The 26,938-nt window shown below is 37.9% G+C and overlaps 2 protein-coding genes across 2 annotated transcripts; one reads left to right on the top strand and one right to left on the bottom strand.

The window, feature by feature from the left end:
• The first annotated feature begins 5,284 nt into the window (after positions 1–5,284).
• On the top strand, positions 5,285–17,304 carry pcdh12 (protocadherin 12). Its single transcript, XM_058798839.1, is given in 6 exon segments — positions 5,285–6,772; positions 6,775–8,714; positions 9,914–10,005; positions 11,061–11,156; positions 11,158–11,192; positions 16,101–17,304. Coding segments are annotated over 6 exon segments (3,507 nt in total). The 5' UTR covers positions 5,285–5,817; the 3' UTR covers positions 16,490–17,304.
• A 211-nt stretch (positions 17,305–17,515) lies between these two features.
• On the bottom strand, positions 17,516–25,957 carry prpf19 (pre-mRNA processing factor 19). Its single transcript, XM_058798838.1, has 16 exons — positions 25,664–25,957; positions 25,071–25,220; positions 24,908–24,984; positions 24,689–24,830; positions 24,535–24,608; positions 23,774–23,839; positions 23,626–23,667; positions 23,454–23,528; positions 22,714–22,789; positions 22,390–22,499; positions 22,151–22,306; positions 20,971–21,040; positions 20,039–20,212; positions 19,408–19,490; positions 19,189–19,294; positions 17,516–18,999 (listed from the first exon to the last, which is right to left on the bottom strand). The coding sequence occupies exons 1-16, from the start codon at positions 25,680–25,682 to the stop codon at positions 18,902–18,904; spliced, it is 1,518 nt and encodes a 505-aa protein (XP_058654821.1). The 5' UTR covers positions 25,683–25,957; the 3' UTR covers positions 17,516–18,901.
• Between the last annotated feature and the right edge of the window lie 981 nt (positions 25,958–26,938).

Below are 26,938 nucleotides of genomic sequence, written 5' to 3'. Positions count from 1 at the left end.
AAAAAAAGCTATTCAATAGTAACAGTTGCAGGTTACCACTTTTAATACTGTGAATGTTTCTTTTTCATGCTAGCTGTTGCCTTTGTCCTTTATTTTACTTTTCACCCCTTGCAGTGTGCACAATGATAAATTTTTCATCAGAAAAAATTAAAGCACCTCTTTCCTTCATGACGAACATAACATTCGCTTGCACAAGTCTTGTAAACACACTGTGCCATAAATGCCCACCAAGTAAACCAAACCAAGGCCAATGTCCACTGAAATGTTACAGTCTGCCCATTTGTTTCAATATGTTTTATTTTAGGCATTTCCCAATTGCTGATAATGACAGCAATGTGCTAAATTCCCAAAAGCAGTGTCTCATCATTCCCATAAAGTGCTTTGGGGAATTTATCTCATCACAGACAACATTAATAGCTAGGCAATCCAGTTTGTAAAATATCTTCTGCTTTGAAGTCTGCTTTGATCACAGAACAATTATTATTATTATTCACTGTTTAAAAATGATTACTAATCATTTGATAATCATTTGAATCAAAGCACTGTATACTGTATTGCATCTTTCTAAAGGTTTTCACTGAAAGATGAAGATAAAATGATCAAATTAAAGATGGTTTATTGGAATTTATTCATGTGCACTGTGAGTTGATTTGAGTAAAGTCAGAACGATTCTGTATAGTTGATGACAGAACAGGAGTTTTGCATGTGGTCGAAATATTGTTGAAAATGGTCTTTCAGTGTTTGCTTCTCTCTTTAATAAACCAGCATAAGCTTATTTGCTCTATCTTTTAATTTTGTCTTTGGTGATCACATATCCTGTCTTGCTTCCTGCCCCTTGTCCTAAAATGAACATCTGGGTCAGTAGATCAGCTACATCCTGCCCTGAAACACACTCCACCTATAAGAGTAATTGGAAGTCCTCCTCACTCTCCCCCACTCCACCATATCTCTGTTTATGGTCCAGCCATGGCAGATTTGTCTGAAGGCTCTGTCCTCAGGATGAGGTCCAGATCGTTTTATCAGGTCTGAATCATGTCAGCGGTGGAGTGTGCTCTTGTCTCGACAGGCTCCTGAACACACAAAGGTGATGTGTTGAGTGTCAGTCTCTCTTCACCCTCAGAGGCGACGTGAAGGTCAGCAACTGGTCGGCAACATTAGTGATAAAACACTTACCTTTATTATTTCAAGAGTTCACCTATAATCTTCAAAGATGGTAAAGCAGGCTTGGCTCAATTGACAGTATTAAATCAAATTCTCTTAACTCAAGGGGTTTGTTGCAGTTGGGCACATGAGTGAACTCACACTGATGATTATAAAGAGTGAAGTGAAGGTTTACTGTGCTTATCTGTTGTAAAACAAAATTGTATTGTAAAGCAGGGCATGATCATTCATTCTTTCATCACAAATGGCAGCCATTGTCTTCCATAGTATTTTTTCCTTAGTATGAAAGTCATTAGCTACTGTATCTTCTTTTGTGTTCAGCAGAAGAAACTCTTACAGGTTTGGAACAAGTGCACTCTCAGAAAAAAGGTACAAAAGCTGTTGCTGTGGTTGTAGCTTTTCAAAAGATACAAATATAAACATATGTATATTATAATATAATAAATAATACAAACATTTAAGTACTAAAATGTACATTTTTGGCACTAATATGTACCTTTAGGGGTTAATAAAGGTGTACCTTTTGAAAAAGTACTGCCCCAGTGACAGCATTTGTACTTTTTTTCTGAGAGTGTGGAAGGTGAGTAAATGATGACATAATTTTAATTTCTAGGTGAAATATCTTTAAGGCAATTGAAGCTGCATGAATAAACTGTTACTTTCATCCTTGCTTTAGATTTACTGTTAGATTGTGTCTCTCTTTATCTTCATCTTAATGTTTTCTGTCTTATTTATATATGTGACCCTGGAGCACAAAACCAGTCATACGGGTATATTTGTAGTAATAGCCAACAATACATTGTATGGGTCAAAATTATTGATTTTTCTTTTATGCCAAAAATCATTGGGAAATTAAGTAAAGATCATGTTCCATGAAGATATTTTGAAAATTACCATAAATGTATCAAAACTTTCTGATTAGTAATATGCATTGCTTAGAACTTCATTTGGACAACTTTAAAGGTGATTTTCTCAATATTTTCTTCTTCTTTTTTTTTTTTGCACCCTCAGAATCCTGATTTTCAAATAGTTGTATCTCAGCTAAATATCATCCTATCCTAACACACCATGCATCAATGGAAAGCTTATTTATTCAGCTTTCAAATGTATAAATCTCAATTTCAAAAAATTGACCCTTATGACTGGTTTAGTGGTCCAGGGTCACATATAAATGCCTGAGGTTTTCGTGAAGGCTGAAGACTCATTCTAGTGTGAAAACACCACTTTCTCTGCCAAAAGTATGAATAAGACAGTAGCGTTCATTCTGAAACAAATTACCGACTACTCTATAATCTTTGATTTTGTGCGCTTTGTGCATCTTGTGCAGCTGTTTAAAGAAAAACTCTGAAAGAGCGCAAAAGAGACAGAATGTAATATCTTTAGTTAAATTCATGCTTAGATGTTTAGGAGGCATAAAGAGTCTCTAATGTGCCCTGCAGCACACACAGATGGTTGAAACCTGCTCTTTCTATTTCAGCCTAATTTAATGCTTTTTTATCATTCCCCTCTTCTTTCGCCCTCAACCTTTCAGTCTCAAAAGGTCTCACTCCTGTCTTATCTTTATCTCTTTAGTCCTACTAGACTATCTTTCTCTGAGATGAGACTTTGTGATATGGCTCAACAGAATTTGGGATTGTTGTATGTCTTTTGTCGCTATATGTTTCGAGACAAAGTGCTTGACAGGACAGCTTGTTTGTCAGATGGACATAGGTTGTGCAAATATCCATCTGGAGATAAGAGGCTGTCGTCTGTCAGGAATGTGTTGTGAGATTGTTTGGCATTCCTTCCAGCCCTCAGATGAGACACACTGACCTCAAGCCAGTGAAACTTCTGTTTATGTGCGCCTTCACCGTTTCCTCTCCGTCTGCTGAAAACATCAACAACAAGCAGCAGTAGTTCATCTCTGCCGGCTGCTTTACTGTGTCACCGTCTATTGTTTAAGCAGTACAATGATGTTTAGATCCCTCATCCTACTGTGATAAGGGAAGGTGGAGGTAGTGGAAATGGGAAGGGGGAAAACCCGGGCACTGGGGGAGGTCAGTGTGAAACACACACACAGAGTGTGTCGGGACTGTGGTCTAATTTAATTTACATATGCTGTGTTGAAGAAAACCTCAGCGTAGCAATGTGGCAGCCAGATACAGGATATTCTGGGACTTTTGTTTTTCTGCTTTTCATTTGGAAAACAAATAATTGCATTATATTTGTTGTATGTGTGTGATGCATGAGTGAGGACTTTTTACCTTTTTACTGTTTAGCTTTGATGCTTCTCACCATTTAACTTCATTATTATTGGAAAATATATCCATATTAATTAATCTTATGAAACCATGTCCAGGTTATATTTCACCCCAAAAAACAAAAGTGAAAAGAAAAAAAAAGAGAGATTTAGATTTAATATTTTTTTAAACAAATAAGTTTAATATGATTCATGCACAACATTTCAAGTCTTAAAACTATAGTTTCATGTGAGGAACAGTGAGCAGATGCTGCATTAACAGCTTTCAATAACATTCTTTCGCCTGGATCATTGTTTTTTCAATACGTTTTTTTTTTTGCATTAAAACACACGGTTTCACTTTATGTTTTAAAATTGGTTTCTTTACTTTCTTTAAAAAAACTTTTTAAAGTGAAATATGATGTGAACATGTTCTTTGACTATTTGTGGTGTCTGTTTCTTTTAAAATGAAACAAAATACACAAAAAAATCTCAATCTATATCCTTTGTGAACTGCAGAAAGAGAGTGGAGGGGAGAAAGTTAAAGAAAGCAAATGGAGAGAAAAGAAATAAGAGAACATGAGTAGACAAACTGACGGTCAGTATTTGTTCCAGATGGAGTTAATTAGAAAATGGAGAGAGGGTTATGTGTTAAGGCCAAGCCTGTTTATTTTAGAGATAGACACCAATCACATGGAGTGACCTCTGACCCCTGAGAAACACATGCACACTAGCTCTTAGAGGAGGAAATCTCCCTACTGCCCAATTCACGAGCATCAGATCAAACTTAAATGTGCACTGAAGAGTTCAGGCCTCTGATCTCCCACCCGCTGTCTCTGAACAGCACAGGGGACAGGGCTGCAGTAACATGTCACGTCACCTCTCTGTTATCATGCAGCTCTGTGTTATCACTCTGGGAAAAGCTTTTATTGGCTTGCAGGTAATGGGATAGTTTGTGTTAGGAGACCCCCATGTAGAGGGGAAGTGGGGGTCTGCACTTTTCCCCTTTCACCATCCTCTTTTCATTGGCCACAAGCCTTCAATAACATATATTATCCTCTTGCTTGTATAACCAAAACCATTGGGAATAGTTGAAATTATATGTAAGCATTTATGTAAATGCTAATGCATTTCTACTAACAATGAAAAACGTTTTTTTTTTTTACATTTATTTTGATCAAATTTATTTAGATGTTTAGAATATTTCATTATTCATGTTCATTCATAACACTTTAACTGACATTAATTTATACTATACAATACATTGGCTTATGTAAATGGGGAATGTATCTGTTTGTACCACTAGCATAACTGTCAATTTTTTAAATCAGAACCTCTTTCTTTTCATCATAAATTATATGCAGCATAACAATTTGAGTAAAAGATGTACTAAAAAATAAACACAAATATCAGCAGTTTTGTTACAAATGCTTGTTGAATACTGATGGCCATTTCAGAAAAAAACATTAGATGCTTCAAATTGAAACAAAATGCAGTTTTACGTCAGCACCCTCAGAGTTCAGCTCCAGGCCTTGTTTTTGTTTTCAGGGCTCCTAAAGGTCTCATCTCAGGTTTGCTTCAACTCTGATGACAGATGCCATAGACCATGACTCTTACTGTGTTTATTTAGACAGTTTGGAAAAGGAGTAAAGTCAGATGTGTGAAGAGCTGGAGGCAGTGAATGAAAGAAGTGGGATCACGTTTCGTTAAAAGCACACCGTTGATTCCAGCCTCATTTCTTCTAAATCCGCTCCTTGCTACAGACGGGTGGAGTTAAGCAGCACTGTACACTCCTCCCTCACTATCTGTTATTGGCTCACAGGCCATTCCCTGTGAATGTGCCGTCCCAGCCCCCTAAGTTCCTCAGCTCCTCACTTTAATGCTGACTGGAGTCCTGGGCCGGGAAGCAGCGGCTGTGTGTGAGTGAGTAGAGCTGTAGAATAACATTGATTTGGCTAAGGGAGATGATAACTTTATTAATAAATTAAAATGGTCTGGAATTATACTTTTATAAAAGTGACTTTGTTGTCTGAATAGTGATCAATATTTTCCATGGCTGTTTACTGTTTAATTATTGTGGTGAGGTATGTCTGTTGATATCAGTAAATGTCAATGTTAATATAGGCTTACACTACTATAAAGTTATAACTGTGAAACTTTGTGATGATAATTATCATTTTCTCACTTTTGTAACTTTTATATTTACTGTAAATGGTCATTTACAAAGCACCTAGTTGTGGTGGTACTGTTATTCATTTTTGACTCTAAAACAGCAGTTTTCTACTTTTTAGTATTTCCTTTTTTTAACCATAGAGTAGGCAGATGTGTATAGGTTTTGAATTGATCTGTTGTGAACTGTAGATGTATTAGAATGCCTATCTAGTTGCTTAGCACATCTGACTCTACGTAAAAGGAAATAGGAAACCTCACACACAGTCATGCTCCAGGTTTTGCTCCTTCTGGCAGCTCTTATTGAGTGTCCACCCTGTCATGCCCACAATATGGGCTCTGCTCCCCTCATTATCCAGTATCATGTCTGGGAAGAACAGCCCTCAGGGACAAGGGTGGGTCGCCTCCTGCATGACCTACGTGAACGTGGGGAAACAGGATCACTGGAAAACTTCCGGGTCGTGCCGCATGGGCATACTCTACCAGTCACAGTTGATTCAAGGGATGGTACCGTGTCAACACTAGGCAGGCTGGACCGAGAAGAGCTATGCTGGGGAGAAGAAATTTGTGGACTGGCCTTCAGTGTTCTCTACAAAAAGGGTGGTGCTATGCATTTGCTGTCAGTTCGTGTGGAGGTGATGGACCAAAATGACCACAGCCCAGTCTTTCCCAGCCTAGTGCAGGAGGTGGAGATCTCTGAGACAGCCTCACTGAGAATGCGCATCCCTCTGGACCGGGCTATAGATCCAGATGCGGGACCGAATGGCCTGCAGACCTACTCCCTGTCTTCCAACCAGCACTTTGCTTTGGATATCCATACTTCTGGAGGAGCCAAGCAAGCTGAATTAATGGTCATCAAAGAACTGGACAGGGAGTTGCAGCCAACTTTAGAACTGGTTCTAACAGCCTGGGACAAAGGGAACCCACCAAAATCAGGCAGCACAAAAGTAATAGTCACAATTCTTGACTCCAACGATAATAGCCCTGTATTTGAGGAGGCCCCGGCAGTTATCGAACTAGCAGAGGACACTGTTCGTGGGACGACTGTCATTAATCTCCGTGCTACAGACCCTGATCAAGGTGCTAATGGGGAGGTTGAGTACTCTCTCAGTAAACACGTCCCATTGGAAGTGCAAAGACTATTCAGCATCCATCCCAAAACAGGTGCTGTGACTTTACAAGGCCCTTTAGATTTTGAAGAAAAGAATGTGTATGAGGTAGACATCAAGCTCGAGATCTGGGGCCCAATGCTATCCCATCTCACCACAAGCTGCAGGTCAAATTGCGAGATGTCAATGATAATGCTCCCCGGATACATATAACATGGACTCCACCAGATTCCCCTGTTGCAACCATCTCTGAAGGAGCACCAAATGAAACTTTCCTCGCTCTTGTGATGGTATCTGATGCCGATTCTGGGGCAAATGGGCAGGTACAAGTGCACATTTTCAGTGGATCTGGCCCCTTCAGACTCAAACAGATCCATGGAGACAATTACATGATTGTAACCAATGATACACTGGACCGTGAGAGACAAATGGAATATAACCTCACTCTTCTAGCTCAGGACCGTGGTGATCCTTCTCTATCCTGTATTAAGCACCTGACTGTCCATGTTTTGGATGAAAATGATAACGCACCAATGTTTGCCAAAATTCACTATCGGAGCGTCCTCAAAGAGAACAATACACCTGGGTTACATTTCTTGACCGTGGAGGCACATGATGTTGACATGGACCTCAGTGGAAGGGTATCATTCTCCATTAGAGAATCGAATGAACTGGGGACACCAACAGCGTTTTTCTCAGTCCACCCCAGCAATGGGGCTGTTACTGTTCAACAATCATTAGACTATGAGGAAACCCACTCCTACTCATTTATTGTGGAGGCTGTAGATCAAGGATACCCACCAATGACCAGTACTGCAACAGTGCTGGTTGAGATACAGGATGCTAATGACAATTATCCCATAATTCATGAGCCACTACCCAAGAAGGGAATTGCATTGCTAAGTGTCCCAGTGAATGTGGACAAAGGCGAGATTGTGACTGAACTTGGGAATAAAGCTCTGGAGGATAACTTCTACAAACCAAGTAATTACTCTTCCCTCAACAAACCCGAAGGTTTTCTGGCCACCACTATTCGAGCCAGTGATCCAGATTCTGGTCCCAATGGAAGACTCAGTTTTGGAATAACAGATGGAAAGCCTTCTAATCTATTTTCTCTGGACAAAACTAGTGGGCAGCTCTATGTTAACACAACCAATGCCACAGAATTGATCGGCAGAACTTTTAAACTGGGCATTGCAGTATCTGATATGGGAACACCTATGCTAACCACAAGAATCACTTTGGAGGTGACATTCATCAACTTTCGTGACCATCTAAAGAACTTGTCTCATGATAACCAGGCCCAGTACAGTTTTACAATGCTTTTGGCCATCTGCCTTGGATCAACCTGCCTGGTATTATTTCTAGCCATTGCATTGGCCAAGACATTCTGTCATCCTGACAAACGGGACAACCGTGCTTATAATTGTAGACAAGCTGAGTCAACCTACACCCGTCACCCACGACGGCCACAGAAGCACATTCACAAGACTGACATCCAGTTGGTACCAGTGCTTCGGGGTCGTAAAGAAACTCCACAAGAAGATGAAGCTGAGGTGTTGTCATGTACATCACCTTTAGTGGAAAGACTGCATCCACAGGGCCAGTTTACACTTACACCAACCCTTGCTCGCATGGCTCAAAATCAAGCGCTTTCAGAAATGGATGGGAACCCACCACTCACTCAGAGCAAGATACTCAGAAAGCCTGGGAGCATAGAGTGGAATGGAGCACTTCCTTTTAACCCAGGAACTCCTTCTCGAACCCTGCAAAAGACCAGAAATTCTTCCTCCTCGTCTTTCGCAAACTCACAGACCAGCACACTCAGACGAAACAAAAATGAAGAGGTCAAGCTTACTACCACAGACTTCTCAGAAACTATGGCTTCAGTTCCCAGTAATCAGGCCACCTTACGGAGACCAAAGACCACAGAAAGAAGAGGAAGGATGGAAGAGTCAGACCACAGGCAGATCCTGAGGAACCTTGTTCGACTCTCTATGGCAGCCTTTGCAGAGAACGGTTCAATTGAACTGTCCTCTGCCTCACCTGAGGTGCAAGTAAGAGATTTTTTTTTATTACAATCTTAACATTTCAGATATGAAAATGCATTAGGTCAAACTACTTTGAAAGCTATTGACTTTGATTTCAAGGTATCCCAGTTCATAATAGCTCAAGCATGATAGCTTTCCCACTCTGCAGTTGTACTGCAGGACTGGCCCATATCTATAGCAGCCTAAGGGGACAGTTGACAGATGATGAAGACACTGAAGTGTATTCAGAATCACATCAGTGTCACACAGTAACTTAAACCTTTAATATGCCTCAGGAGAAAAAATGTTATCCCTTTACAGAGTCATACTGAATGTGGGAAGAAAAAGCAGATTCATTCCATGGTTGTCCTATGAGGGGGGAAGGTACTTAAACCAAACACAGATATTTCTGCACAGTAAGATAATACTTCTCAGACGTGTATGGGCTGGTGGTAGTCATCAACAAATTGCTGGTACTGATCTGATTCTCATTAAATAAAGTAAGAATAACAGCTTTTCATCAGCTAGTATTTCAAAGACTAACAGCCCAAAAGTGCTGTGCTAGTCAAAGTGTGTATCCTCTGGATCTGGGTCCACCCAGATGCTTACCTCTAGCAAAACGATTAGCAGAACAAAAGGTCCTGGCATGGGTTTGAGCCCTCACGTGTATACTGCGGCCAGTCAGGAAGAGCGTGGATCCTGACCCCCACCCTCTTCTCTTTTCCTCCTCTCCAGTCCACCCTCCCTTACTCACTTGGCCCAGTTGGCAAATTAGACCTATGGCGACCGCAGAGGAAAGGGGCCGAAATGTCACCGGTGCCTGTCCTCGCAGCCAAGGCTGGGTTTCTTATGTGCATCCTGGAAGGAAATAGCCTCTAGAAGAATAGACCCTGTGTAGAAACAGCTTCCTGTCTCCCTCTCACCCCTTCTACAGCTCAAACTCCACAACCCCAGAAAGCTCACTATGTTATTATGTTATAGCTCATTCTGTAACAGACCAAAATTATGTATTGAATTATGAAATTATGACATTAGAAGAGCAAACTGCCTGCAAGTTGTATATGGTCGTTCAGTCATCTTGTAGAATTTCTATTGTTTTGAAACATGATTAATTGTGAATTCATAATCAGGAGATTTGAATTACATATATAACAGATTAAAGTGATTTATGCGGTAAATTCCCCTGTATATGAGGTTATTAATTTTGCATCCTTTTAATTCTACAGCAGGTGTCTCAGCTCCTGTCTCTGTTACATCAAGGGCAACTTCAGCCTCGACCCAATTTTCGTGGCAACAAGTATTCCCACAGAACTGGCCGGTAAACAATTTTATCCTCCTTTTGATTTTATTTATACCAGCTCTTGACCAAACAGACAACAAATGTGGTACTGTATACTCATTCCTACACTAACACACAGAATACAAAGAAATACCACAATAGCCCCACAATCACAATAACAATCTTAGAAGTTGGTCATTATTTTATCAGGTAGACTTCTGGTAAAAAAGGAAGTATCCGTCAGTCAGTATGAGGCATATCATAGCTGTGATCAGCCGCTGTCTGTCTTACTCACACACAGATTGGTATCAGGCAGAATGCAATACTGTTTCTATAAATTTAACTTATGTTCATCTAGATAATAAAATGAGAAAGGATAGATCGTGACTCATCTGTGCGAGACAGGGCTTGTTTAAACCAAAGACAGCGCAGTCACACTTCCTTCGGTTGAGTGCTGTATTGTTTTAGTTTCAGTGTTGAGATCATTTTAGCTCACAGTAAAATCCCAGTTTTGAGAACACTGTTAAACTGATATTAAGGATAATCACATAGGTATTTCCCCTGATATTCCCTTACAAAAAGGTATTGTGCCAGCAATACCTTCCCTGATTTTGAGTACAGTACACGGTACAGTGATGGTGCCAGAACATACTTCAGTATAGCTGAATATCATATTCATGTTTTTTTAACTTATTTTCAAACACAACATCATAACATCCATTCAAAACAAACAAAACAAAACAACAGACATATATATTCATGGTATTCAAATGCTACTACAATGAATGCCACAGAATACCCTTTACCATTAAAAAAAGGCGATGGCATTGTACTTTTCTTCAAAAACGAGTCATTTTAATTGAATTAATTCTATTAAATATGGTTAGAAATTTTTTTTAAGTGCTCCACAGCAAAAATTTGTCTCATTTGTCAATCCTCCAACATTTCACATATGCTTCGGTTTAGTTGCATTATATTTAACTTATTTTAATTATATTTTACTTGCTAGCTTATTTCATCATTCAGAGGTCTGAGACGTTGGCACATGTTCAGAAACATTCTAACTGCTTTACTGTTTTCGTTGTGTATTGTAGGTCAGGGGTTCAGGATGCTGATTGGCTGAGCACTAAAGACAGTGGCCATGGAGAGAGTGAAATGGGTGATATGGACTGGGACTCACCTGTGGACCCCGTATGAAGAAGGCCTCAATAATCTGCTGACTTCTGGTAAAAGTCCATACTTTTAAAAGCAATTATTCTCATTTGAGTCCACTGTTATGTTTAATTAAAGGGGTAGTTCACCGAAAAATAAAAATTCTGCCATCATTTACTGAGAAGATATTTTTAATATTCTCTCATAATTTTTGTCCATCCTTTGAAAGTCCATGCAAGCAAAACTTTCACACATCAGAAAATTCCTATAAAGAAAACGCAAAAGAGGAAATGAAGGCAGAACTTTTATTTTTGGGTGAACTATTATTTAAATCATGCCACACAAGCAAAAGTGCTGTTGAACTACATACCAGTCCCCTTTGTAACGCTGCAAAATTGGAGGAATTTTAATGAAATTAGAGGACCAGACCTATCTGTGAAATCTGGGTTAAGTGAAGTAAAGCGATGTGAAACGGTTTCCTGATTCTGAGTACAATACAGGATTTGTTATTTTTGTAGGTGATTTCCAGATAGCTCACATTTATCCTGTTTTCCAGCAAGTCAACAAATAAGACACATAAAAAAAAATTAAAAAAACACAATTATGTAGATTTAGTTTTAATTTTTAAATTGACATTGTTATTAATTTCTGAACACTGAAATCATGCCCTGGAGACATTAATGTTTAAAGTTTGTTGATCCGGACGTACTAATATGCATTTAGATTCTCGCTGCTGTGTTTCCTTTGTCTATGTATAGAGTAAATGTTTGTGTGCAGTTCCTTCCATCTATTGTTCTGAGATTTAGCACGCTGTAAATTAATGGGGACCTTTTTTGTTCTCTTGAATGAAAGGTCTAGTTTGTTTTGTTTTATCTGAGCAGTTTTAGCCATGCCAGTGTCGATTTCCACCAAATCAAAGTTACACGGTGAACATGCTGCTGATACTGACAGTGCTGAGTAGTAACTGATTACATGTAATCTGGATTACATAAACAGATTCCAAAAATTTGGTTTTAGTAATTAGATTATATTACATTTGAAAAAGCTCAGAATCAGACTACAGTTACATTTTTATGGATTACTTGATTACAGATAATTCACAAAATGGCAGTAAAATTATTCATATTTTATCGATTCTCCCTAATTCTTCTTTTTTTCTCTCTTTGAAATTTTGAAATGTCATATTGATATTCACAATAGAATAGCCATGTAAATGTGAATTAATTTGTGATCCATGCTTGTGAATTTGCAGAAAAAAGCACCTCTCAGTCAATTACACCATGCATGAGACAAATAATTACAATAATTGTAATAATTGAACAATATTCAAAAATATTTCAAACCTGGAGGTCTTTGCTGTTTTCACGTTTAATGCTTTTTTGTTTATGTGATTATTCCCAAACTTTTTTGTCAGTCAAACCTCTTTGACATGAAATACTTACTTTCCAATTTAAAGTTGATATTTCAGTCATTTAAGGCCACATTTGCTTGTTCACAGTTCTCTGATGTTGGATAATGGTCACACTGGCGTGTAGATAAACATTTAAAATATTTCAAATGTAAAAATTTAGGTCAGTAATCTAAAAGTAATCCAAAAGTAGTCAGAATACATTACCTAAAATGAGTAATCTAAATCACATTACTGATTTTTATCACGTAATTTGTTATCAGTAACAGACAATTGTAAATGATGCCGATTATTTCTTAAATGGCTAAATGTATTTATTTTTTGCAAAAAAAGTGGAAGTGTCTCTGTGCGTTTGACTTTGCTTAGCTGCACACTTGCTTCTCACAGTCACGTGACACGATCCAGCTAAATTATGTCAGGGCTGTTTTGGCATAAACATCAAACAAAAGTACTGAAATCATTTCAAAGTGATACAGAAACCCAAGTTTTGTACTAATATAATTTTCAATAATACCATTAGTATTTTAAAAGAATCTATATCAAATATATAGCTTGTGAATACTGCTATCAGTACTGCAGTATAGATGTGCACATTGCTGTTAGGAACCTTAGAAGTCAACAAGGCAGCTCAGTAAGTTTTGGAACGGAGTGTGTGGTTTTGTGGTTTGGTTGAGTCAGTATTGCCCTGATAATTCATCTGGTTATGGTGTTAGTCATGCTACTGAAGACAGACGGTTTTGAGTTCACTATCAGGGGTTTTCTTTCTGAAGCATGCAGGTACATATATTCCCTCTCTTCTCCCTGAGTCACCTCAGTTTTAACCACTTACTCACACCTCTGAATGATGGTAACCCTTTCAGCAGATCCAAGGTTCACACCAATATTCACATAGAGCCTTGGGCTCTTCACGTCATGGTATAACTCTTATTGTTAACACCTCAGCTCAATGCAGACGACGTGTATGTGTTATGCATACCCTAGGGACAGAGAAGGTGAGAGTGTGTGAAATGTGTTTGTGTGTGTGTGTGTGTGTATGCAAGTATGAGACATTGTTCTGTCTCTACACTCTTCCTTTGAAGGCCTCACTGCCCTCAGGCTGCTGTTTCTCTACTGCATTCTTCTCACACTGTTTTTCAAGGGCCAGAGGTGACACATGTCCACTTTGGTGTATTATGTGTTATTTAAATGAATAACAATGGTTCACATTCTTTACATTAGTTAGGTGCTTGATTAATAATGGCGCTTGTTAAGGCAAGCATCACTATTACTATTGCTTGTGTTTATGCTTAGGTTTGTTAATCCTGAGTGTGTAAATCATCTTGCACTGTTTGTGCTGCTGACAAGAATAACATATTAAAGGTGTGCTATCACTTTTCCAAGCAGTCAGACTTGGAAGCAAAAATGTCAAAAAATGTCTATAAAGTTTTAATAATCGTTCTAATTCTATGAGAACCACAGCTTTAACAAAGAAGACACAGAGGAACAATATTGTTGAAATCACTGGCTGATGAACAACAAAAACTAGGAGAGCCAATCAGAATCCACAACTTGAGCGTTTAAACCACAGCACATATAATAAACAAAATGTTATCATGCGTTGGTGTGAATGCTAATATAGGCATTTTTGTAGCTATCATTCTTGGTGTCAACAAGGTGTGGTCACATTAGCAAAATGTCTGCAATATTTTATAAAGATAAAAGAGATTCATCTATTGTCAATAGTGTGGGGATGTATGAAACAGTGCTGCTCAAACAGAAGTCACTTTCATACCAAAATTTTGAAAACGGGATGGAGAAATCTTTCGCCCTCATGCAAAATTGCTGATTCAAAAAGGTGTGTTTATTTGCCAAGAGCAAAATCCAGTAATTACAATGCATGTAATGGGATTAAAGATTTCCCCATGCAGAACAAAGACATGCTTGGTTTGAAAGGATTGTTAAACCAAACTGAAGCAACCATATAGCAAGCTCTCTGAACACCTTAGCATATGCTTATGAATGCCCAAGCAACTATTCAGAACAGCCGAATAGTCGAGTTTTCTGAGTTTGAACTGATCTGAAGGACTGTTTGCTTGTTTGAGAAAGTGTGGCAGTAACGTTGGCTAAGTGTAAGCGAATGTTACACACACGTCACTGTAATGTGTATAAGTCTGCCTTTGATTGTTTGGATGTGGTTGGATTCTTTATGGCATTTTTTCCATGTCTGTGAGTTAATGGGTTTAACTGCTTTAGAGAAATTGCTGATTGAAAGGCACTGCCACCACTTCCTCCGTCATTAATTGAGAGGCTGTAAGAAGGAGATTTGTGGAATAAAAGTAAGAAAGATAGCAAGAAGTGTGATGGGGCATATAATTATTAACCGATAATAATGCAAAGGGGTGAATTTAGAGATAGTCCAGATTTGAAAAGGCTGTGGAGAGAGGAAGTCATGAAAATGAGGTTTGGAGGTTCAGTCTGAGCTCTCTGATGTGGCCAGTGTGGGTTCGTTTGATCAGCGCTGGCTGGATTTCACATCTTTACTCACACACTCTCTCCAAAAGCTCCCGTACAAGCTGAGCCCTTTTGTTTCTCTTCCACCTTTAATTAAGACCTTGAAATCTCTGATCCACAGACAAGAAGAAAAAACACTTAAGAAAGGCTATAAAGCTGTGTCAGTTTCATGGAGGTTGTCTGTCATGCCTCACTGTGTTTGAGGATTCATGTGTGGTCGTGTCAGAGCTTCAGGGTCTCATCACATTCTGGCTTCTCCTCGCTTATTCAAAAACAAATATTTCTGCTTTAGCCACTCCAGAAAACTGAGACTGTGCAGCTAGTGAGGGAAGTAGCCTGCGGTGATACATTAGAAGACCAAAAATGCATGGCAGAGTAAAAACAATGATAAATACAAATGATAAAATGCAACCAATCATATAAAGATGTGCTATATGGAGCTATATTTGTTGTAAATATGCACGTTTGTGCTGTGAGTCTTTCTCAATGTGAAGAACATTTGAATAATTTGAAGAATTGTTGCATGGATGTTAAAGGTTCTTCATGGAAACATAGATGCATAGAGGCTCCTTCACACACAAACACAGATAACATGTGAAAAAAAAATCAAGTTCTAATAGAATTTAAGCTTATTCACTTAACCAAGTATTTCTGGAATTTTCCTGGCTAAGTGAAGGTAATTTCCTTGTTTACTGTTGCACCGTATCGCTTCCTTTGCCCTAAAAACTGTGGCTAAGGGTGTCATTTTAGGACATGCTGTGTTGTACTGGCAATACTCATCTGTGTTAAAACTCAGCAGATGAAATGTCAGGCGAGGGAAATGCGTGTTTATTGAATTAAAGATAAATGCACACCTCCTCTCGGTATTTCCTGTCATCCTGTTTTTCATCCACACAAGCTCAAACAAGTAAACAAGTGAAGATTCAGACAGGTTTTGTAGCCTTTTTTCAGATGTTTGTAAATATTTTATTACATTTATGGCCAGAATGTATTTATTAATAATTTATTAGTAGTACATTTGCAAATGCTTATTTACATATTTTACATGCATAGTTTTACATATTTTATTCCTCTTTTTGTGTAGACGATGTGTTCTCAGACATTCCCGATCCGGCATGGATGGCTCGTCTTTCTCTTCCTCTGACAACTGACTACCATGAAAACCTGTTTGTCCCGGATGGGCCACCCTCCCCTGATACCCACTGTCCCATGGCCGGCCCTGATGATTCCACTTCCTTCTCCACGTTTGGTAAAAACCCAGAGAAGACCCCTCTGGGTGGCAGAGCTCTGATTTCAGAAGTGAGCTCCCTGTTTGAGATGCTGTTGACACAGAAAGCCGATGGCCAGTCGTGTCCACCTGCTGAGGTGCTCTACAGACTATCAGCAGCTTATAGACGCTCGCTGGGCTTAGACACACCTGCTAACGGAGGTGCTGCCCACACACGTCAGCAATATGCCAACCCTATGCCATAACAGCAAAGAACGTTTCATTTCTGGTGCCGTATCATTTTGGGGTCCATACAAGCCTCAGGAACACTAGAGTGACATTGGTCAAAACATCTTATAACAGCATCTTTTTTTTATCCAACCTGGTCTGGCTGGAACAGGCTATGCCCATAAAAACAAGAACTTTTTATAATAATAAAAAAGAACACAAATCTTCATATTGGCAGTCCGTTACAAGACTGATTTTTTTTTTTTTTTATATATATCCTTTTGCAAGAAGGTAAATTATTGAACTCTGTGAACTGCTGCAGTTCATGCAGTGCATGTTAGGAGAAATGAGTCTGTCTCCTCTTTAGGAAGTAGCTGTTTATATCCTCTGAAGCACAAACAACTCCTAAACAAGTCTTTTCACTCAGAAAAACCATTAAATCCTCTGCCGCAGTCATTCACAGCCGGCAGGATTTGCTCTACCAGGTCCCACAGCGCCCACTGCTGGCGGGTTATTTTATGCCGGTTCTCTAATGTAAATATTGTTTTGTAATAGTTACAGGGCATGTAATAGTCAACGAATTTAGAAGTAAGCCTAACACTGTATATGCAAGACTTGGTCATCGTTGTTAAGGACTGCAACGCACTGATGACAAAATTCAGTTATGTTCTGAATGTAACTTTAGTTTTTCTTCTTTTTCTTTGAATGCTATAAGTTATTGATATCAAAACAAAGATGTATATTTTTTTCAGTGTCATTTTGTATATGTGTAGTGCTGCTTTTGTATTCATATTTGACATCACGTTTTCTTTTTGTAAACTGTATAAGTGAAATAAACAATTTCTAAAACTTATTATACTGCATTTCTTTTGAGGGTTACAGTGAAAACGCATTTGAATTCTGAAGCCACATTTAAATCAGTTCGACTAAGAATATATAAAAGCACATCTTGCAGTTGGTCTGATTATCAGCAATTTGGCGCAGATGCTGCACATTTATATTTACAAAAAATAAGACTAAATTCTGATAGCTTGACAATGAGATTTTTTTATAATAGTATAAACAGGTCTACATTACTTACATAAAATGCATATGAAAAAAAATATTGTGAGATAAAGGTTGACATTTTATAAGTACTTTATATATTTGTACTATAATTTCAACAGTCTTAGTAAGAAACATGGTCAGATTTATTATCAAAGCTCTGTAGTTTTTGATGTGGGGGGCAAAACAAAGTTGAAAAAAGACAAATAAATAAACGTGCTTTAAAAGCCTAATGCATCATTTGATACTATTTAACTAAATGCTTCTAAAAATTATTTATGGATAAAGCAAACCTAAATTGCTTCAGTCCTGTAAATGCTTCTGTCAAAATATTGCTATAAAAATTGCTCAAGGTATTTCACAGCAAAAAACATACGTTTTTTTTTTGTCTTGTCTTTTTAGAATTTTACTAAACAGCCTTGCTACAAAAGTATAATAAACTACCAATCAGGCAACAAAATACATGTAGTAGATTGTGTGCAACAAGTTTTTCAGCAGTTTAGCTAAATTTAGAAACCTTAAAAATGCATGATACATCACGTCAGTACTCCAAAAAGTAGGTTTTTAACACTCAAATAAATGTTTTTTTTAATCTTCTGCCAAAGTGGATGAAAACATTAATGGCTCATCTTGGCCATATCTCTATATATTTTAATTAAAGTTGCATTCAAAATGCAGGTCAAAAACCTGAGGGATCATGCTTGAACAGGCTTTAGGCTGATAAGTGCCAGTAATGTGAGATCAAAGGTTCCAAGTCAACAGACGGATGATGATCCCTTGCACGGTATTAGTTTCTCACAAAATTTCATCATCCTGCTCTTCCTGGCAGTGGCTGATATTGTCCAGCTCACAGATATTAAGGCACTGTTCTCTGTAAGGCTTCTGTCAAACACTGCAAAAATACACTGCATTGCATCTGCATTGTAAAAATTGACATTCTGAATGCATCAAAACAAACTCCTGATCAGTTCTTGCAAGTGCATATTCAATTAATAATAAAAAAAAAAAACAATAAATAAAAACAATTTAAACTTTATTGGAATCTATTTCACATTTGTTGTTATTGTCCACAAAAGGATAAAAAAAAAGAGAAGTCATGGGTCACTAACAAAGTTTGCCAGTCTACAAGCAAAGCTTAAAAAGGTAGACAGGAAAAAAAAAAAAAAGAGAGCTTGAATCAACCCTAATCTGCCAAAATCTGTCTTAAAGCAATAGCTGACAAAAGAAGTTACTGAATTCAAAGTCAGGTATACTGTATGTGTCCGAGGAATTCATCACTACAATGTATATGACAGTGAATGTATATCTATGTATACACATGCACAATTTATTACTGACGGACATGTTTGCTGTGGGAAAATGATCACATCCTGTTTCACATCTCCCCTGAAGGTTCTCCATTTCTATTACAGGCTGTAGAATTTGAGACTTCTGTCCATGCCAGTGGAAGCCAGGAACTGAGCATGCTCACCGAAAGACACACCGGTCACCAGACCAGAGTGATCTACAGGAGAACGCAAGAGAAGTTAAAACATAAGAACGCATAGTTACGAAAAAAGTCAGTTTGACAGCTCAGAACAGAACATTCTTGACAAAGACAGCAAACCTCACACAACTTAAAAGCACACACAGAATGGCATTTCACTTCATGTATAATATTCCTAAAAACTGAACATTTATTGGCTTAACTCACCAGAGAAGTTGAGGACCTCAGACCACTGTTTGCAGATATAAACCCTTATGTCTGATCCACCAACAGCCAGATATGTTCCACTCTGGTCAAAGACCAAAGACTTCACCTACAGGAGAAAGTCAGAAATATTAGCCAAGCTTTCAGTGAATGTAGTAAAACAGGCCACAGATATGACTGCTATGTGTTGTTCTTCATCTGTTTGACACTATGTAAGAAGACCTCATAATTGTTGTCCAAAGTGATTGTCTTGAAGTTCTTCAGCTTCCTCAAATCCCACAGTTTGAGTGAACTGTCCTGAGCACCTACAGGTCAAACAAAACGGGTAGAAATCGAGTTTAAAAGACAATTTACATTAAATCAGCGAAGAACTCTTTTGGATAAGAACTAACTTTGAACTGAATTGAGCTGAACACTATTGCCTTCTGTAGAGCTGCTTCACACTTTCATTATTTTGCAACATTATCCGTTAATGATCTGTTTATTACTATATAAATAAGTGCTGTCAAACGATTAATTGTGATTCATTGCATCCAAAATAAGTTTACATAATGTGTGTAGTGTCTATTTATTATGTATATATAAAGACACACACATGCATGTGCATATTTAAGAAAAATGTATGAATATAAATATATATTTTTAAAATATTTACATGTTTATACTATGTGTGTGTCTTTTTATAAACAAGTTAAATATACACAGTACACACACACATATTGTGTAAATAAACTTTTATTTTGGATGCAATTAGTCGTTTGACAGCACTAAAATAAATGTGATTTGACTTGAGAAATCCAGTTCCTTTTCATACACATTCCTTTTCCTCCCAAGTCAGGGTCATGTGACTTACCAGTGGCCAGATAGTATCCATTCTCAGAGAAGGCGATGGACGTCACAGGACCTGAATGTCCGGGGAAGTTGGCTACATTGGTCCGTTCCTTCAGATCCCAGATCTTAATCTGAGAATCTGCCGTGCCAGTGCCAAAAATCAGACCGTCAGGATGGAACTGAGCACAGGTCAGAGCTGAAGGGAAAGAAGAAGGGCTTTACATTTTCCACATGTGAGCATTAATGATCAAGTTTAAGTGCTGTGCAATATCTAAAAATAAATAAACTTAAACTTTGATATTTTTCAGCCTTCAAAGATATGCTGTACATATTCATTTGCTCAAATGAACATTGTTTTCATTCGAGCAGCAGCAGTTCATCCAAAAGCCATTTTTGTATTATTTTAAAGTAAAGATCTAGTTAAAAATTAGACATTTTCCATTAAATAAATCTGAACTGAGCATGTGGAACTAGTCTACTGGGCTATATGGACTAAAAAGTTTCTCTGTATTTATAGGCGTTACACATAGAAAGCACATTAAAATCATCACAACATTACGGATAAAGAAATTATAATTACAGTTTTTTCCTATTATACTACATTATAGTTCTGTTTTCTTGTTTATTTTATGGCTGTATACATTTTTTTCCCCATTTAAAATTCTCCTTCACAGTTACATTAATGACTTTAGTACTTTTGAAGAAAAAATAAATGCAATTTGTTTTCACTGCCCTCACAAAAACTTAAAACCACGTTTATCAGAAAATCAACAAACAAGAAATATTTTAGAATGAGGAACAACCAATGAAACATTGTTTTTTTCTGAATTACAGCCAGTTTTCAATTCCAAAGCCTATAAATAATGCAGAAAATATTTATAATGCCAACACAATAATGATTTTCTTAATATCTGATACACTACCCTGTCCTAGTCAACAGAGAGAAATACTTACCACATCCAGCGGTCTCATCGGTCACTTTAGTCAGGACACGTCCAGTTTGGATATCCGAGAAGGCCCAGTACTACAACACAATAATGCATAATGCATTATGACAGAGGTAGAAAACTGCTCAAAATAAATTAAAAAAAGGTTCTTTTCAAAAAAGTAGTTAAACTACAAACCACAAAACAAATTTTATTAATTATAAGAGCAAAATGTAATTTAGTAAAATCATGTTTATGCATTGTTTGTAGAGACGTAACTATCAAAATCTCATGATACGATAATATTGCAATATGAAGTACACGATTTGATACTTATTGCGATAATTAAAAAAAAAAAAAAAAAATCTGAATAAATTTCACTTTAAAATTTACAAAATTTTCATTTATTTCCTATCTAATGCACTTTGAGAGTTCAAAATTAAGAGCTCCAAGCCATGTCCTTAACTAAGAAAACTTAAGTCATATATTTGAGATATACTGTCTCAGTCTACATTACACTCACACTGGTGTTTTAGGAAGCCAAAACAAATTAGAAAATAATAAAACAACAACAACAGTAATAGCCATATATTTTAAAACAATTGCACTAAAATAAATGAAAATGAATTACATAGCTATATTATTTAAGCTTTACACTACAGTAGGGAAATTACAATACTCCTTTCCTAATTTCTACAATTTGGACTGCATTTAAACCGCTAGCTGTCAGCAATTCATATTGCACTTTTAAGGTTTTATTTTGACGGAAACAACAGTTGAGCTTTTACATGCTTACAAAAATGCATCTCACTACAAATCTAGTGAAATGCTGTAATCATATGCCACGAAAATAAAGCATAACTGGTGGCTGTTGTGTTCCCAAACGCACAATAAACTCACAGCATGTGCAATAAACAAGTTCACTGCATTCATTCACTGTGAACAGAGCCGCGGAAAACACAGATCACGAGCTGATCGCCAGAACCAAGGCATAATGACCCAAAACACAATTTTAAAAGACCTTTTACATTAGAATTGGAAGTTCAAATATATTTTTATTAAAAACGACACTTTTTGCCCGTTTCATATCGTCATGTGACCATGATAATATCGAGACAGTTTTGCTATCGAGATATCACGATATCGATAATATTGTTACATCCCTAGTTGCTCGTGTACTGTTCCTCAACCATCAGCCTGTGTGTTACCTGGTCCTCAGATGAGCTCAGTAAGTAGTCTCCGGTAGCGTGCAGAGAGAGGCCGGTAACACTGGCCTCGTGGGCTCTGATCACCTGCACGCAGTTGCCCCCGCTGACCGACCACACACGGATAGTGCTGTCTGGAGACGCTGAGAACACCACCGACTGAGAGAACATGTGAAGAGATGTGAGAACTGAAGACAAACCAGAAATGAGTTTATGAATAAAGCGTGGGATCGATAACCTACCTGAGCAGGGTGGTAGATGACAGACGAGACCTTTTTGGTGTGCCCTTTGAGGGTGGCAACAATCTGCTCCTCCCGACGGTCAAACACCACCACGTTCTTATCCGCACCACCTGGGGAGAGCATGTCAAAAAAAAACTATCGTTGTGGCAGTGTATATGCGAGTCTATTTTTAGGAACAAAGTGCCATCAACATGCAGTAACACAAGGGATACAAGGGTAAGTGATGTATATCGGACCACAAGAGCTCAAAGGAGACACGTTCCAATTTTGTGAATCTGATGACTTGTGATCAAATTGTGTTTGTGTAATCGTGTTGTAAAGTACCGGTGAGGACTTTGTTGGTGTCTGTTGGGCAGAGATCCAGAGAGAGGATTCCTGGTATACTGGCACTGTGAAGACCCTGTTGAGCAGGAAGAGAAAAAAATAAATAAGTTTTATTTGAGATGAGTTCCGTTCCAAACATTGCCTGGAATAGAAGCTGCCTGCTGTCTACATAGGATCCTGCCTAATAAGGCAATAAATGACATTGAAGATCATGATTGACTGACTCAAAACGCTAAGCTAACAAGATTATATTGTAATGTGGATAAAAATGCATAGCACACACAAACATTGGATGTAACAGATATTACTATTTAAGATTTAATTTAATTGACATTAATTGCTTAACCACTTACCAGAAGTAAGAATTTTGACCAATTAATACTATCAGTTAAAGAGTTTAAAAAGGTATTATGTTTTTTTTTTTTTTAAACAACGGGGGGGTCGATACATGAAATATATCTGTAGGAGTATGTGGTTGCACAAGTAGTAAATGCAACACAATGGCAAGTGCCAATATTGGATAAATGGTTATCAGAGAGTGTATGAATGTATTCAAATTCTGAATGGATTATAGACTAGAAAGTATGCAAAGAGCGCTCCGCTTATCACTAAAAACCACAGGTTTAAGAGATTAAGGATAATCGATTAATTGATCGTTAATTTAAAGGATGATTGATCATGGGGATTTATGCAAGTTAGCATCCCTTGAGTGCATAATGGAAAACTTATTGGCTACTTACAGCATGCGACGCCACTTGGCGGTACTTGCCGAGATCTTCTGCTCTGACCAGCTCCTCCGGCACAGTCTTTCCTCTCTGAAAAACAAAGCCATATAAAAGGTTAAGTTCATTCATGAAGGTACACAATGCTCCACACAGTGACACAAAAAAGCACTGCAAATTAAACCCTCACCTTCTTTCTCTCGGTGGTTAAGACGGTGGCCTTGTCTTGGAGCTGTAAAAAAAACAAGATCAATTTCATTAGCTTTGAAAACGTGATCTCACATAAAATGAAATCATTGCTGAACATTCAACCATGTGGTACTTGTATTTCAACACACCTTCTGTATGATCTCTGGAGTCATTCCAACCTGCTCACTGATCTCCATGGCCTCACCGCCAGCACCCTAAGAGATCAAATCAGTTTAAAGATATTAAAAATATATTGTACCATAAATGATAGTGATGGGAATCATTTGGACTCAATTTTGATGACATATAGTGTGTTTTTATTGCTATTATCATAGCAAGATCACTGCATCTTTAAAAAAAACAAACACAACAGTATTTCCATAAAGTGGTAATGAAAAACCACTGACAACCAACTCATCATTATAACCTGAATTTAGATGCATTTACACAGACTGCTTGGTACTTATTGCAGCTCAGATGTGTTATGAATGCATTTACAATTTTATAAAAAATGAAATGTAGATTTTGGGTTTAAATATAAATTTTGAAAATTGAAATGTTATTAAATAAAAAACAAAAAAAACAAATTAAAACTAAAAATGTGGCAGCTAGTCAGTTGGCACAAAATCATTATTTCAAACAATTCATTCTAAATGGCTGGTCTTTATGAATGTGTCAGAATCATTCAGTCAAATGATTAGCACCATTTTGTTGGCAAATGAATCAGTTTTTGAACAGTTTTGCTCAGAGACGCACACCGTTTCTGCTGCGGATTTGTTCAGAAATTTAATTGGCTGCTACATCATGCAGTGAAAATGTGCACTCTCGGGCTGTGCTTTTGTTTTTGCAAATCTTTTTTTTTCCCTCCCACCTCTAATGGATTCTTAAATTGTCTGGAGAAATTACTGACCACAGCTGCAGGCTGAGAAGCAGGAGCGGCTTGTGGAGCGATCAGTCCGGCTTGAGGTTTGAGTGTAGCCAAAGCTGCAAGCAGAATAATGAACACGTCAGTAAAGGCATAGTACCATCAGCACATCAAGAAAGCACAATTCTGCCACTCTTACCCTCTCTGGCGGCAGTGACCTCTTTCGTGAGACGAGCAATGACTCTGCAGGCTGCATCGTGCTGGTAGAGAGCGTGAGACAGCTCCTGTCGAGTGGTCTGCAACTGTTGCCTCAGAGTAAAACTGTGCAGCATTACAGCATCCTGGAGGACAGACAAACTCAATGACGGAGAAAGACATCATGCATTTCTTCTTCACACAGTCAGGCCAAAGAACTCACCCACTCATCCTGCAGAGATTTGAGGATCGCGGGAATACTAGTGGCAGAGGGAGCCTTCGGTCGAATGGGGTGAGACACTAAAAGTAAAGAAAAGGATGCATTTTGAAGTGGCCATAGAGCATTTGAGCTTCTCATGAAAACGGTGTCATCTGTGCCGCTGTACCTTTGATATCAATGAGCTGCTCCTCAGACAGTGGCTGTCCATTGATGGGGTCGGCTCCATTCTCCGCTATGTATTTCTCGATCAGACGTCTCTCAAACACTTGATTGGAAACAGGAGAGACACAGGGGTGCTCCGGCACCTCGTTTGAAACTGGGGAGAGAACAAGATTTTGATTTTTAAGAATATCAAAAATGCATTCAAATCAACAAGTATAAGTCTCCTTCCTCTTCGGTACAAATACTTCATTATAAATACACCACGGTTAATCAAATGTTTCTCACAATACGTTATTCAATCATTTACATTCAATAATCTCCAGTCTAGACTTCACAAAACTTGATATTCACGTTTCTTTTCCCTTACGAGTATGATTTGCTTGTCGAACTATAAACTTAAGAAGAGACTGCTCCAGCTACAAACACAAGCATTGCATTAATTCGTTTCTACTTTAATGAAATGCAGCAAAGCCACCAAAGAAAGCACAATAATTAAAATGTAGTTTCTCATATACAAAGTTTCTGCTAATATAGCACAACAATGGCTAACGCTGCACAGTGCTAATCACTCATGCTAACAGAAACAAACTCACTTACTCGCACAAACCAAAGACATCTCGCTCAAACAGACGCGCTCCTGCTTTTCAAGCAAAGATTAAATAAAATCAATTCATAAACTTAAAATGGACACAGAGTTGATGATTTTTTTCAAATCAATGAAGGAGCTGCATGTCCTGGTCAGAACACGTTGATGTGCCGTGCCGTGCCGCTCAAACAGCGGTGCATGACGGGATACTGATTCCTCCAGAAAGAGCGGAAGATCAAACCCATGGTCTTCCTCCAGGAGGCGCACGGCGCATTCTCCGCCGAGACATTATGCTCAGAGATATTTGCAGGCAGAAAGTGTAATCTTTTAAACATAAGAAATTGGTAATTATCACCTTAATAATCATAAGCGGCTTGATTGTCTCATCTTGACAAAGCGCTGAGAAATGTAACAGGCACCACGTGACCATAACGAAGCCTACTGTATAATCATTAATTTTGCTCTATTGTAAAACAACAGGGACGTTTCTTGCACAGGGTCCCAAGCAGGTTTAACAGTAGCTACATTTTTGCAGGGTTTGTTTTAATGGATTTTAAGTAAATAACTCTTTTTCAACCACGCGCTGTCTGTGTACCGCGAATCAGTGCGAGTGAGTCAACTGTCCGACTCCGAATCATTCACTCTGGATCGCTGACTAAAATGATTCAGGCCGTTTTGCTAAACCCTTCTTTGGCCATTTATATAACAAGAACTACGTTACTTCAAAAGAATTCATTCCCGAATCAGGGACACATTTTATTCAGTACAATACAGTTGTTTGCACTGATATTCAGAACAGTTTATTACATCTGAGATTATTTGAAAGATTCCAGATCTTCTGATAACTGATCTTTTTCAAACGAATCTGGATTAAATTGTCTAAGATTACTACGCGTTCTCGTGTTCCTTTAAAAGGGCAGATGTATCGATCCTCGAAACCACGATCAGCAATTAGTGATTGGCTGGCAGCAAGACAGCAACGTAATGACATCACATCATTAAAAAAGACACCTGACGAAAAACTTGACAAATTTCTGGACCTTTACAAGGAAACAGCCAAGCGAACAAAACTACATAAATTTTATAATAGATGAATTAAATGTGCACTGTTTTTAATTTATTTGTAATTTTTTTTTACATGATTCCCAATTATTTTATTACAGGCTTTACATTTTTATGTCAATGTTGTAATTAGCAATTCATTTAATTTTTATATTTGAAGCAAATTTATTATGTGACAGCATTAATTAAAGTCTCGTAAGAGATCAAGTTTATCTGCATCTCTG

The sequence above is a fragment of the Onychostoma macrolepis genome, chromosome 14, assembly GCF_012432095.1.
Source record: "Onychostoma macrolepis isolate SWU-2019 chromosome 14, ASM1243209v1, whole genome shotgun sequence".
Taxonomy (NCBI): domain Eukaryota; kingdom Metazoa; phylum Chordata; class Actinopteri; order Cypriniformes; family Cyprinidae; genus Onychostoma; species Onychostoma macrolepis.
The sequence above is the reverse complement of the archived record's forward strand: the minus strand, read 5'-3'. Positions and strand labels throughout refer to the sequence as shown.